At 37.3% G+C, this 13,462-nt stretch overlaps 1 protein-coding gene across 3 annotated transcripts in view; it reads right to left on the reverse strand.

Moving 5' to 3' along the window:
* Positions 1–12,453, reverse strand: part of LOC135689158 (uncharacterized) — a 31,590-nt gene extending 19,137 nt beyond the window's left edge. For 2 of the 3 annotated variants that reach the window (XM_089110069.1, XM_089110068.1), the window contains exons 1-10: positions 12,266–12,453; positions 11,028–11,091; positions 9,568–9,620; positions 6,667–6,759; positions 5,830–5,928; positions 4,562–4,705; positions 3,883–3,919; positions 3,544–3,663; positions 878–2,967; positions 97–289 (exon numbers count right to left, since the gene is read on the reverse strand). In XM_089110069.1, coding sequence (XP_088966195.1) covers positions 97–289; positions 878–2,967; positions 3,544–3,663; positions 3,883–3,919; positions 4,562–4,705; positions 5,830–5,928; positions 6,667–6,759; positions 9,568–9,620; positions 11,028–11,091; positions 12,266–12,346 — 2,974 coding nt within the window. In that variant the 5' untranslated portion in view covers positions 12,347–12,453. The remainder of the gene's footprint in view (positions 1–96; positions 290–877; positions 2,968–3,543; positions 3,664–3,882; positions 3,920–4,561; positions 4,706–5,829; positions 5,929–6,666; positions 6,760–9,567; positions 9,621–11,027; positions 11,092–12,265) is intronic. The other variant, XM_089110070.1, reaches the window with a different exon arrangement.
* Positions 12,454–13,462: the final 1,009 nt, after the last annotated feature.

Here is a 13,462-nt window from a genome sequence, read left to right on the forward strand (position 1 = left end):
GGCTACAACTCAATGGCACCTAACAACAACGAAATGTTGAGTTCTGTAACTAGTCAAATACACATACTCAAGAGTAAGAAATATAAACAAGTAAACCTGAATTTCCTTTTGAACTTTGCTCCAATTTCCTGCTTGTCTTCACGGGCAGTGATTTCAAAGATGCAGCTCCCCCAGGCAACGTCATGCATTTTATGGAAGTTTTACGTACACTGGTTTTGAAAGAAGGTTTTTTCGTTGAAAGAACATCGAAATTATCAGAAAGGTCATCATATGCCGGATTTCCTGAGTCCTGAAAAAGGTTAAGCTATCATTAGCTTATTATTAATGTCTTCAAGAAGTTAACCTTATCGTGCCTGTGTTAAGTTTGAATAAAAATGTAATGTGTTTATATATAGCATCACTGGTGAGAATTAAGCAAGAAGAGGAAAACCGTTTCAGAATCCCCTGACTTCACCATCTGGCATCAATTCTGGGACGAATCACGTTTACAAACAAAACATAAAGCTAGCTTCAACCATGCTCCCAATAAAACCGAATTTTGTGCATATTGTGAATATGTTCATGAGCAAAGACGAACAAATAAAACAATTCTCATTTAAAGACAAACACAAGTCACTGTCCAAGCATAAAGGTTTGTAGAGGGACAAACAACAACCTGGCTTAGCTTTAAACCTGTTCCAATTACGCCGGCTGGGGATTAAAGATTTTGCCGCTGTTTGTTTCAAAACAATCCAAATGTTGAGGAAATATACAAAAAACAGACGGACTGACTCTTTCTGTGACTTTAATCGGGCTGACTCTTACATAAAATTTTTGCTGACATTAGAAAACTCCAATATTGGTTTTCTTGCATATTTGCAATAACATAGAAACTCACCTCTGCACCAAACAAGGGTTGATCTGTACCAAGACTCTTGGTTTCCCTTCCCCCAACAATATCTCTACGTTCCAAAACATCATCATCGTCATTATCATCCTTAAGTGTATCTTTTGGTCCTTTTTTCGCCACCCTCTTTTGAGTCCCAGAATCGTCCTTTTGCTGTGTTAATTCTGCAGCAGTTGTCGTCTCTTTTTCCGAATTACTGAGAGAGGCAGTGCTCTCTTGCTCATTAAGAAGATTTCGCAAAGTTTCTGAGCTTTTCTTAGATGACGATGGAGATACGATTGCATCTTCATCAGAATCATACTGGGGAACAGTGTCAGCTTCTTGATCAGAACAAGGCAACGGAACAGTGTTGGCCTCTTGATCAAAGAGAGGCAGTGGCACAGTACAGGCCTCGTGATCAGAAGAAGGCAAAGGAACAGTGTTGGCCTCTTGATCAGAACAAGAAAAAGAAACAGTGGCGGCCTCTTGATCAAAGAGAGGCAGTGGCACAGTACAGGCCTCTTGATCAGAAGAAGGCAAAGGAACAGTTTTGGCCTCTTGATCAAAGAGAGGCAGTGGCACAGTACAGGCCTCGTGATCAGAAGAAGGCAAAGGAACAGTGTTGGCCTCTTGATCAGAACAAGAAAAAGAAACAGTGGCGGCCTCTTGATCAAAGAGAGGCAGTGGCACAGTACAGGCCTCTTGATCAGAAGAAGGCAAAGGAACAGTGTTGGCCTCTTGATCAGAACAAGAAAAAGAAACAGTGGCGGCCTCTTGATCAAAGAGAGGCAGTGGCACAGTACAGGCCTCTTGATCAGAAGAAGGCAAAGGAACAGTTTTGGCCTCTTGATCAGAAGGAGACAGTGGAATGGCGTTAGCGTCTTGATCAGAACAAGATAAAGGAACAGTGTCAGCCTCTTGATCAGAACAAGGCAAAGGAACATTATTGGCCTCTTGCTTATAAGGAGACAGCGGAACAGTGCTGGCTTCCTGATCGGAAAGATGTAACGGAACAGTGTTGGCCTCTTGATCAGTGGGTAGTAAAGGGACAGTGGACGCCTCCTGATCAGAATTTGATATAGGTTGAGTCATTGCGACTTGTCCAGATTTGGCCGGGGGACCAGTATCAGCCTCTTGCTCAGAATCATAAGTATCGTAGTCTTCGTCAGATACAAGATTACCTTTCGTGCCATTCATCTCTTTATCTTTGATTTGAGAAGATGAAACCTTACTAGAAACAGCAGCCTTAGGAAAGGACCTAGTCATTATTCCATCTTCTTCTCCCTCTTCTTCATCAGACTCTTGGATACACAACTCAGAAGGTGACACACTTTCTTCCTCCATTCGCACATCATTTGGGACAGTAATGTCACTGGCCCTTTGTGGCTCTTCGCTGTCTTCGACGCCATATGCCTGGGTTGCTATCAACATACAATCTTGGGAAAAATTGTCACTGTCATTTCGTTCGGTCTTATCCACCCCAGTCTTGTTTTCAACCCCAGTTTTGGTATTCATTACATTTTCAAGAAGATTCGGGGTGAAAAATCCAGTCTTCCCGATCTCTAATTGGTATTCAGCCTCTTCTGAGTTGTCAGTTGCATCGCCATCTGACTCTTGGACTACTAATTTAGCTTCAAGGATACTTAAATCACTTAGCTTACCTTGTCGATCTATGCTTACATCTATATTGCCATTTTCTTTCTCCGATTTTTGCTTAGGGAAACTGTACTCATCACTTGTTCTCATTGCTTTCTGACATGTCGAATCTGACCCAACAGCAAAATGACCCGTTAAATCAGATTCAAAGTTCTTCGGATCCGACAAGTCAGGCTCAACAGCTTTCGGACTCATACCTACATCGTTTAGACCTTTTGAACTATCAACAGAATCAGAAGTCAATGCACATTTTTGCTGGGAGACTGTGGCAGATCCGTCGACAGACTTTGAAGTGAGAGCTGGTGAATTTGGAACAGATGCTGGAGTCATGTCGAGTCTTAGACTCATGTCAGATGACGCATTCAATTCAGAGCTTTGGCTCAATATCTTGGTGGAATTTCCAGTATCATTGAAGGGGGCACCATGAATTCGCCTAAGCACGGTACCTAAATGAGAAAAATGGTCTAAAAAGCTGCTGTTTCATTATGAATCACTTCTGTTCTTTCGTTAAATTTTATCCAAAGTTTGCTAAAATTACTATTTACAATAGAAAACAGTATATATACAATGCTGTTATGCGTGCTCTAAATAAATAGAATAAAGAAGACTATCTTGGTTGACGACAAAAATCTTCATTGCTAAACCACCCCCCCCCCCCCCACACGCATCTCCTTGCGCTGTAACAGAAGCTTTAGATAGCCATAAAGAACCTTACAAACAGGGACTCAAGGGAACTTAAGAAAACAACTTTCAAGAAATTTTAATCCAGCGTACCCTCACTTCTTACTTCTCTCCATTTCTATCTGTTAGCGAAGACTTAAAAGTCATTGTCACCTACCGTACTGTTGAAAGAACAAATCACTGACGGAGGATAATGGAAACATTCAAGTTGTTTTTGTTTTGAAAACCTATTGCTACCATACAATACACTGAATGTACACCGAAGAAAGGCCATCTTGCCTACAAGGCGCATAAATTAACGAATAAATAAATTATCATGCTAACATCAACAGAATGCCAACCTGGTGTCTGATTGACAACAGTTATCTTATTTGGGCCTCTAGGTGTTTCAGCAATAAACGGCCTTTTCATGGGGCTATCTCCATCTGAATCTGCGGCGTAAATTTCTTCATCATCTGTACCTGCCATTTAAGAGAGACTATTTCAACACGAGGCTTGGTAAATCAAGCAAATGTATAAAAATAATATGAAAATAAAAACGACAATCGATACATCTTTTTCTTTTATCCTCTCATAGGGTTTTTAATAAGTTCTGATTAAGTTCCAAGCGGAAATATTTCTTATTTTTATACTTCTTGAAAGTTATCTTAAAAAATTTTAAGTATAGGAATGGTACAAACCAGCTATTTTTTGAGCGTCCTTGTTCACGATCTTGGCCTAAAAAATTGTATCGCAACATTATAAAATCAAATACAAATGAGTTTATGCCCAAAATCCTTAATTTGCGATTAAGGGTTTTAGAGTGAGAAAGTTGGAAGGACAACACGTAGAAAATCAAATGATTGTTGGAGGGCATCGACCAGGAACTAGGTTACAATTATGTTTACCTTTAAGCATGGTCTTAATCGTGAGTCAATAGATATTGTTGTTATCATGAAATTAAGTGGGGTATTCGGCTTGATGGCTCATGCAGGTATTTTCAAGTATCCCAAATTTGCTTCTTCTTGCAAAAATAATATACAAAGATTGTTTGAAATGTTTTGTTAAATTGAACTAAATTAGATTACACACATATCGACTGTCCTGGGCCATTATATGAAAATTTTCTACATTTAAGCTTATCTTGGTCCGTTTATTGAATTTATCTTGCCCCGGGCTATAGTCAAAACTAGAATTAAGTGGAATTTCTAGCATTGAAATCTTAAAAAAATAGACCTGAAGCTATGCAATGGAATATGAGATCACGAATCACGAATCAGATGTAAAAAATCATATCACATTAGGCAATAAATGATGTTGTTAGGATTTTCTTGATCCAATAATAACTAGAGTAGTTTTATAGAAGATGTAAACACTTGCATGTCTCCCTTTTATAATCTGGTTGGTGGAATGCCTATCTTGGTTACTAAGTTTTTGCGTAGATTGGCTAGATGTGTTCATTTCGTCTGTGGCACATGCCCTTTCTTCAGCAGATTCCTGCATCGAATCTGTATCATCGGCTTGCTAAAAAGGCAAAAATTCTCCATGTAAAGACATTCTATTTTATATCTGTCATAAGAAAGACTATTAAGGTATTAAGCTATTAAGGACAAAGTCTAAAGCATGAGAATTTCTCACTATAATACCCTGCAGTGCCAACGAGAAAAAATAAATTCACACTTGCAATTCGTAACTTTTATTTAGAGATCTTCTCTCAAAACTGCAAAGAGCGTAGAGAGCTTAGTAGATTATGAGCATTCTAAACAAGACTCACCCTTTTCCCGGCGAATAATCATAAACGCAAGATATTCTCATGAGATTATGGAGATAGCAAAAGGAATAAACTGTCACGAGACACCTGTATACTGCTAAACAGAGAGTCACAGGCGTGAGAAATGCCGGAATAACGTGGTTTTTAATTAGTAGCTGTGGGTAAGGTGGCAGATGTCATCGATTTTCTAGGGAGAAGCGTGTCTTTCTTGCGTAGGCTCCACAGGAAGAATATAAATACATTTGAATGTGAAAAAGGCTGATAATAAGGCCATTTGAGCACAGGCTCTTTCTATTTTGTCTTGGTTTAAAACTTTTTTGGAATAAGTCAAAATTTGAACTTGGAAATTTTAATCTTTTATTGGCGAACTCTCGGCTTCCTTAGCACGCTAACTAACATCACATCTATGTAAAGAATAAATTTTTTAATCATTACTGGATTGGATGAGTAGAGATGACTCTGGCTTGATCTATAAACAGCCATATATTTTACAAAAGTACAGATCCGTTTGATCAATAGTGTTCGCGGAATATTTAAGCTTTCTTTATCGTCTTTATACTCAACATGGTAAGGCAAATTTGCATGTACATAATTCGAGATAAATGGCGCGAAGTAAATGTTATAATTGCGCACAAGACCGAGGAACAAGTTAACTCGAAACTGTGTCCAGCTTGGATTGCTCTATGAGCCTATGTTTTGCTACTGCCTTACCTTAGAGGTGACCTTACGTCAGCTGACAGCGCATATTTTTGTTACCGCTGACCATAAGTTTTCAGCGGTCGCTGTTGACATGCACTAACCTAGAGTCATTTACTGGTCGTAATATCATTGATAAAGCTGTGACAGGTAATTGACAGTTGTTAAAGTATAAACTGACCGGTTGCTCATGAGTACAGCTGTAACGGCATTCGCAATCAGCAAATGCCAACTTCACACCATCAGTTAATTCATATCGCACTTGAGGTCGTAGCACCAGCTGTGGAATTTAAACAGAACTTAGCATCAAATAAGTTAATTTCTATTGTATATATCTTTAAATGGAATGAAAAGAACAGCAACTTGACAAGAAGAAAAGAATACTATCCGAAAGAAGTAATTAAAAAAATAATACACTTTTTATTAATTAGATTTGAAAGGGTGATAACTGTAAATGTAAAAATTGTCGGTAAGACAACATCAGTGGAAACCCCATTCGAAGTTTTATTTATGTAAATATTTAATTTTAGTATTAGTATTATTCTGTAAATTTTTCTTTTGTAGATAGTTGGTTTAAATTAACTGTTGTATTTAGCTATTGTGAATACCAAATTTAAATAATGTAATAATAACAATAATAATAACAACAATAATAATTAAGTATCTTTGGCCGATTTATAGGAATCAATAGAAACCACAACATTTTTATTGACTTAACTATGGTCAAATCCCGGTGGATAACAAAATGGCCATACTTATGGGAATTTTGCTTGGTGAAGTTTAAAGCTAAGATCTTATGAAACTTTAGTCTATTCTCAAAAAAACACCACTATTTCTGTAAAGCCAAATTTCTTGCTCTGTCAAATGAGTACGTGAAAATGGTTCCCTTCACTAAATATTTCTGACGACACCCTTCATTCGCCTTGAATTTGTGTAGCCTTTCTGCGTTGTAATTCAGGCTTTGAGAATGCGACCATTTTTTATTAATTTGAAGAAAAGATTGAACGAGATAAGTTACCTGTCCACGCTTGGTCTTGTTCTTTGAACCATAGTCGAAAATCAAATGTACCCCAGATACAACTTCTATACAGGCATGCTTCTTTGATACGGGCTACAAAAATGGTTATTGACTCAGTTCTTCGCACACAATGAAAGTAAACATTGTCAAAACAACAGCAGAAAAAAACGCTGAAACTGAAGTTCACGGTATGGGGAAAAAATGAAGATTGTTTGAGGACGAAAATGATGAAACTTTGCCCATATGCTTATCGCTCCCTAATATTCATTTGACAATGGACGATTTTAGCATACTCGATTCCAGGGGTGTAGTGCTAGGAGGCTCAGGAGGCTGAGCCCCCCTTGTTGATACCAAAAATTTTCAAATTTCTACTTTTGCTATTGTTTTTCGTTACATTTTGTGCAAGAGTCCCCCTTGTCTTTCTGATAGCACTACACCACTGCTCGATTCCGATTGAGAACATCAGCGTAAGAATGAAAGTAAATATTTCGGGACAAGATTTCAGATATTCTGTGGTTGGGAAGGAAGTATTTGCACTCTTAACCACCTCGCCCTCCAAATGACAGTTTACAAAAGATTAGCTTCAATTGTTTGAATTTTTCCAGTCATCTAAAATGCCGTACCAGCAGAACGGGATGATTATGCGGCAACACTCGCGAATAAAAGGGAGACGATCGAGACCGAAGAGAGTTGGGTATTAGCGTCCTTAGTTCATATCATATTTATCAGCGTCTTCGTGTAGACAGAAAGCCTATAAGGACTAATTTAAAGACAATTTTTTGGATCATTTTATGCTATCCTTGCCGGACTTCAATCGAGAGATTTGCGTCATTGAAGTCTATTGTAATTAATTTTTATCATTAGCTGCAAAAAATTCTTACTTTTTGCCTAGTGTTATTACCGCTCGAATTTTATATAGAATAGGAAGGGCTTTTCTAACTTATGTTATTGACGAATGGTCCTGTATTTGAAAACGCCCTGAATTCACAGAATCATTTTCCACAAGGAAACGGAGAGGATCCGATATTAAACTTTCAGCAGCACTAATGGATAGTCCAGACTTCCTTGAATAAAAAACGCTTCCATTCACATTTAATGGACTTAAATGCTACTCAGCTGACAGCTCATATAGAAAATTCATAAGCTCTAAATTAGATGCTCACGCCAAAGAAAGAAATTTAGCCGAGTAAAAACAAAGTTACCACGAATAAACTGTTGGAAAGTCATTAAATGGAGATACGAAATCAAAATTGCACTGGGAGTGTCCTGATCAAATCATAAAACGGCTGCCCTGACGAGAATGAGACGCAAACTAAGGGACGAGAACGGTGATTGAGCTCGTGTCCAGACTCTCAAGTCTTGTTTTGTGTTTTTACATTTCATAGCAACAAATAAATTTATCAAATCGTTGCGCGCTAAAGGCTAGAGATATGTCTAAAAGGATGAGGTTGGTCACTAGATAAGATATATGTCTCAAAGGATGATTCTCACTAGAAAAACACTAGCTTGATGAGGTGTCATGTATGCAAGGGAGTTGGTTGATTGAAATAAGCGAATCATCGGTTGCATAGTGTCAAGGAGATCACTGTCGCAAATATGACATTTAGCTAATCACGTTTGCCATCTGCATAGGTTATGTCTGCCGATTTTTTTCAATGATTAAAGTCCAGTCTGACGATGTATCAAGCTGACATACAACCCATTAAAAAGTTTTTAGGCCACTGTGTTAGAAAAGAACGATAGGTCATGGTAACATTGAAGACTGGGAGAGTTGCGCAAACTGGTTTAGGGGGGGGGGGAGTTGCTTAACTCTTTAATCAGGAATACAACTTTTGTAGGCCAGTTTCCTTCCTCTTGGGCAAATTAGTAGCCAAACTCGTGAACGAATTTGTTCGTACACCGGCTGGTCGTTTAGGCATGTTTCCATTACAATTGGGCATGTTTCCATTACAAATTCCACCACAATTGAGAATTTCGCAGAAAATCTAGCCACAGTCAACTTATTTTCAACTACTTTTGAAAAAAAAGTGAATCATGAACACCAAGAATATTTATTACAACAATAAAGTTAATTTCCTCAAGAAAAGGAAATACACTGCACTACACGATAAGGCATATTCACCAACAAATATGATTAGCCTCTATTCTTCAGACGATTCAATCAGATTTTAATTGATTATCCACCGACTGATTTGCAGTTTAAAAATCTATTACCGTTCCAATAAAACTACCAAAAATGATAAATTTATATATAAGGCTTGTTTCGACTTCCTATTAATTTGGCAAAAAATTCAATGACCATCCACGTGGGCTACTTGTTTTCAACGTCCTTATATTCAATTATCAGTACAACGGCACCAGATTTGCTGAATTCAGAATCAAAATGCAGGCGGAAACTGTGTATAAACCGATTATCAAAACTGTTTAATTTCATGTGCCTTTGAGAAATAATAATCCTTTTCGCTTCAATTTCTTTGCAAATTATTATGATTTCATTATGGTTATTCTGACATTCGATTTCCAAATCTCATCAGCCAGGGCCATCAGAAAAGGGGGGTGGGCAAATTGTACCAGAGCCTCATTGTCTAGAAGGCCTCAAAGCCTCATAAATTAATGAATTCCATTTTTAAGAATGGAATTAATATTACGTTGTACCAACTAAGCTTTTTTATTCAAATTAGAACAAGAATTTTATTATGCTAGTGCCTGAAATTGATTTGACTGAAATTAGCGACTGGGGGTGAAAATATCCACCATTAAAAATGTCTGCAGTACAGCCCTTATAACTTTTCAAACTTCACTTAATTATATAATACGTGCACAAACAATATGGAAAATTTAACCTAGAAGAAACATTCGGCAGTAAATCTTAATCTGGAATAAAAAAAGTTGCAAACTTACTGCAGCTGGAATATAAATATCAGACTTTTCATGCCTTCCAACAATGTTGCGCCCTGTAATTTAAGTGCAATTTTCATCAAATGCAACATTGAAATTAAATAGTCTTACAGCTATCTATTATTAACTTTTCATACTCAGAAAACATAACATAACATAAAACTTTAGTACCTAGAACAGGACTGTTCCAGGAAGCGACTCCAAACTGACTGAGGCTTGGACTTGTAAATTAGAGCTTTGATACAGCTTTGCGTTATTACCAGAACATTTCATGAACATGAAATGGGATATTTTTTATGATATTTTTCGTCACAATTATGACGTTGGCAGAAAATTGCAAATTGATACTTTCCAGGCAAATTTATTGCTTAAATGAGTGTACCACCTTCAAAAGCTATTTTGTACCTTGCGCTTGAGGTAACAAAATCTGACTGATACAAGCAGGAAGCTACCAAAGGGTGCCTCAGATTTTTTCAAATTCCTCCTACTTGAAACTATACCCTGTCAAAAATTTGTTTTTTTTTCTCCACCCCTCGCAATTGTATTTGGCTACAAAAGACTTACCAGAGCAAATACAAAAATTTGTGACATGCTTTGCTGATCTGTGATCTGTTGGTTACCCATTCTATTGGTTCCTTGGGTATAAAATAGCTTTTTCCTACGTGCTTTTTCCTACAGCCGTACATGGGATATATGGATGCGCCATGCAATATTTTAATGAGACATGCAATCACAGCAACGAAGCAAGGATACTCAGTTTAATAGTTCAAGCGGTTTTCAGACCTGAACTAATAGTTTTAATAAAGAAATTTTGGAAACCTTCATTTATATGGGATTTTTTCAATTTTCGAAATTTCTGTTAGGTTCAAACATGATATGATTGTGTGCCTTGAAGTTTAGCTATTAGAATTTGAAATAATCAAAAATGGATGTTTTCATCCAGAAAATGTTTATCACAGCCTTAATGTATGTTTGCAAATCAGTTTAAAGAATGTGAAAACAAATTATTAGTAAAGTTTATCAAACATGATCAATAAATATTTGGTTTTTGAATTTATTTTAGACAGGACAAATTAAAATTAAAATTTCTTTTCATTAAGCAACATTCTTAGAGCCTGTTTATAAAAAATATATTTACTTATTGTCTTAAAACTACAAGAAAGAATACAAAATTACACGAAAGTGGAAAAAAGGGGGACACAGCAGTTTCTAACTTAAGATGAGTTTTATGAGGAGAGATGAAATAGAGATTTTCAGAATTCAGTAAAATGGAGTGGAGCAGAGTGGTTGGTGCTAGGTGCTCCATCAAGCTTGCCAAACTTTCTAGGTGCAAGCAGAACTTTCTAGCAAAATCTATAACAAGAACCCATGTAATAAATTGTCTTCTTCAAGTGTCTGGCAACTGAATGTTTAGTACTCTGCTTTTGAAATCATTGTCAAAAATGATATCATGAATATCAAACCTTCATAAATGGGGAATTCCTGTTCCTCATATCCTTTCTGTTTATGCACTTTCAGGACTGCCACCTACATTTCAAATAAAATATGAAAGGGTGATTCTCTAAAAAAATGAGCTGAACTGTCTGATATAACGATAGTTCATATATAATTCTGTTTTTCAAATGCAATTAAACTCAGTAAAAAAAATTCATTTCATTTTTTTTATTTTAGCTTTTTAGCACTTCATTTTAGATACTGCTTTACGGGGGTCATACAAACTATTAAAAAACCTGATTACAAGATGAAAATACTAAATATGATTTGAAATAATTACTAATAATAAATAAGACAACGGAGATGTAGGAACCAGGAGGATACTAGGGGCATATGCCCACCACCACATGCAAAAGTTTTCAGCTGTGTATTCTATGTTCATCAAGTGTCTTTCTAACAAAAAAGTACTCTCAAAGTGGCATTTACCTTTTGTATTTTTATTATATTTGTTGCTACCTAGTATCCGAAGGTATTTTTTAGGACACTAAGAAGCTTTGCTTATCGAGCAGTGTCCTGGTCCTTCCTCTCGATGTGACCACACGTCGTGATTCATACGCCTAGAATTACAGAGAGCTGGCAACTCTCCCCACTCTGGGTGAAAGTTTGGTCATGCCAGGGACTCGAACCACAAACCCTTGGGTCTGTAGTCAGCGCCTCTAACAATTGAGCCACACTCGCACCCGGCATGCCCCCCCCCCCAATTTTGAGATGCTTCCTACAACCCTGTGTGACAAATAATGACCCAGAAATTGAAAGAATTCAGTATAACCCCTGTTATGCAAAAATCCATGTCCCATTTTAAGAATTCCCCACACACAAAAAATATTTCCCACTCTGGAACAGTTGAGATGATAGTAGTTCCCCTTTCACTGTCTTCTATAAAACTTAAACTGCCCCTAAAATAAGTGTTTCGACTGATTTTTCCTCCTATGGAAAAGAGGTTTTGCATAAGTTGGATGGAGCAAATACAGATAGCTTAACAGTTGTTTCTAACTTTTGCATAGATAAACTGCCTATCATTAGAGTCGAAATAGTTGTTTTCGTGAAGGAAACACCCAAACTCGATGATGCATAATGCTCAAATATTTTGCGTTACCCCGCTTTTCCCTAAAGGTTTCCAGATCCTCTCCATGCTTTGATAAACAAAAAGCCCCCACACACAACATCAATTTCCAAAAGATTTGGTTACAAAGAGTAAATTTCTCACAATTCTCTTATCTCTAGGCCTCTCATCTTCTTCTTCACTTTCGCAATTAGCATCCATTGCTTGCGTGGCCTCAATTTCCATAGTGTCGACTAATTTTTACCCAAATATAGCTACAAAGCCTTGCAGGCCTATTTTACCATCGTCCACAATCTTGGTCAAGGATTTGGCGCGTAACTGTCTCGCTTTCGAAGCGAGGCTTAAAATAATATTCATTTAGGGACATAACACCTAAGGGGATCGCAGGGGATGGTGTTCCTATAAAAATTTATATGCACCATGTAAAACTTTTCAAAACCATATGAGATTCACTGCTAATACTGTGCTTGGGAAACCCTCTATCGAAACATAAATGCTGTGTTAGTGTTATCCAAATCAAAGGCTCGAAAATCATAGCCTTTGTCAAAATCTATCTGCGTCAGAAAAGACAAACAACAGTTGCGGAAAATTACAGGGCCCGCACCACATTTCCCCCACTTTTCATGCTAACTATAGATACTAAATCCCCCCTTTATGGTATTAGATGGGCAACCCCCTCCACTTTAGAACTGGTGGCGCGGGCCCTGAATTATTTTCAGATGTTGTAAGTGGAAACACCAAGAAAACACCTAGTTTTTGAATTTTAGCAATGGGTTTGGAAAATGCATTGCATATCTAATCATTATGTCATCAGATTTTTTCAGAGCCTCTGAGCTACGTTTCAGACAGTACCGCTGAAGAAATCTTCTAAATTTGAGGAATTACTAATTCCAGAAATGCCTGTAATTGTATGTCAAAATATGCAACTTTTGCCTGCTCTGTTGCTGCAGGTTCTCTTAATGAATGATAAAATCATGGCAAAATTCAGCATTTGATATCTGAATTTCTGACTTTAGATACATTACGTCGTCGGCTTTAGAAACTATGTCAACATAGGGGACTGAAACTCTATTTTCTTTTGGTTATTTTGAAGATGCAATGCCTAACAAAAGTAGGGTGTAGAATTTTGTTTCTTTAATTATATATTGAAAAAAAGAGTATATCTTTGATCATCAATGATCGTTTGCCTCCTTCTCCTTGCAATCAACCTCACCCTTATATTACAGAAGCATAGATACTGGCGCGTAGAAAGTGCGTGCGAACATGGCCCATATGTTGCCAGACTTTTCGTGATGTCGTTATCTCACTGTAGATTTGTCGATCACATGCCCTAATCGGACT

This window comes from Rhopilema esculentum, chromosome 9, assembly GCF_057945365.1.
Source record: "Rhopilema esculentum isolate cy_ngs chromosome 9, ASM5794536v1, whole genome shotgun sequence".
In the NCBI taxonomy this organism is placed as follows: Eukaryota; Metazoa; Cnidaria; class Scyphozoa; order Rhizostomeae; family Rhizostomatidae; genus Rhopilema; species Rhopilema esculentum.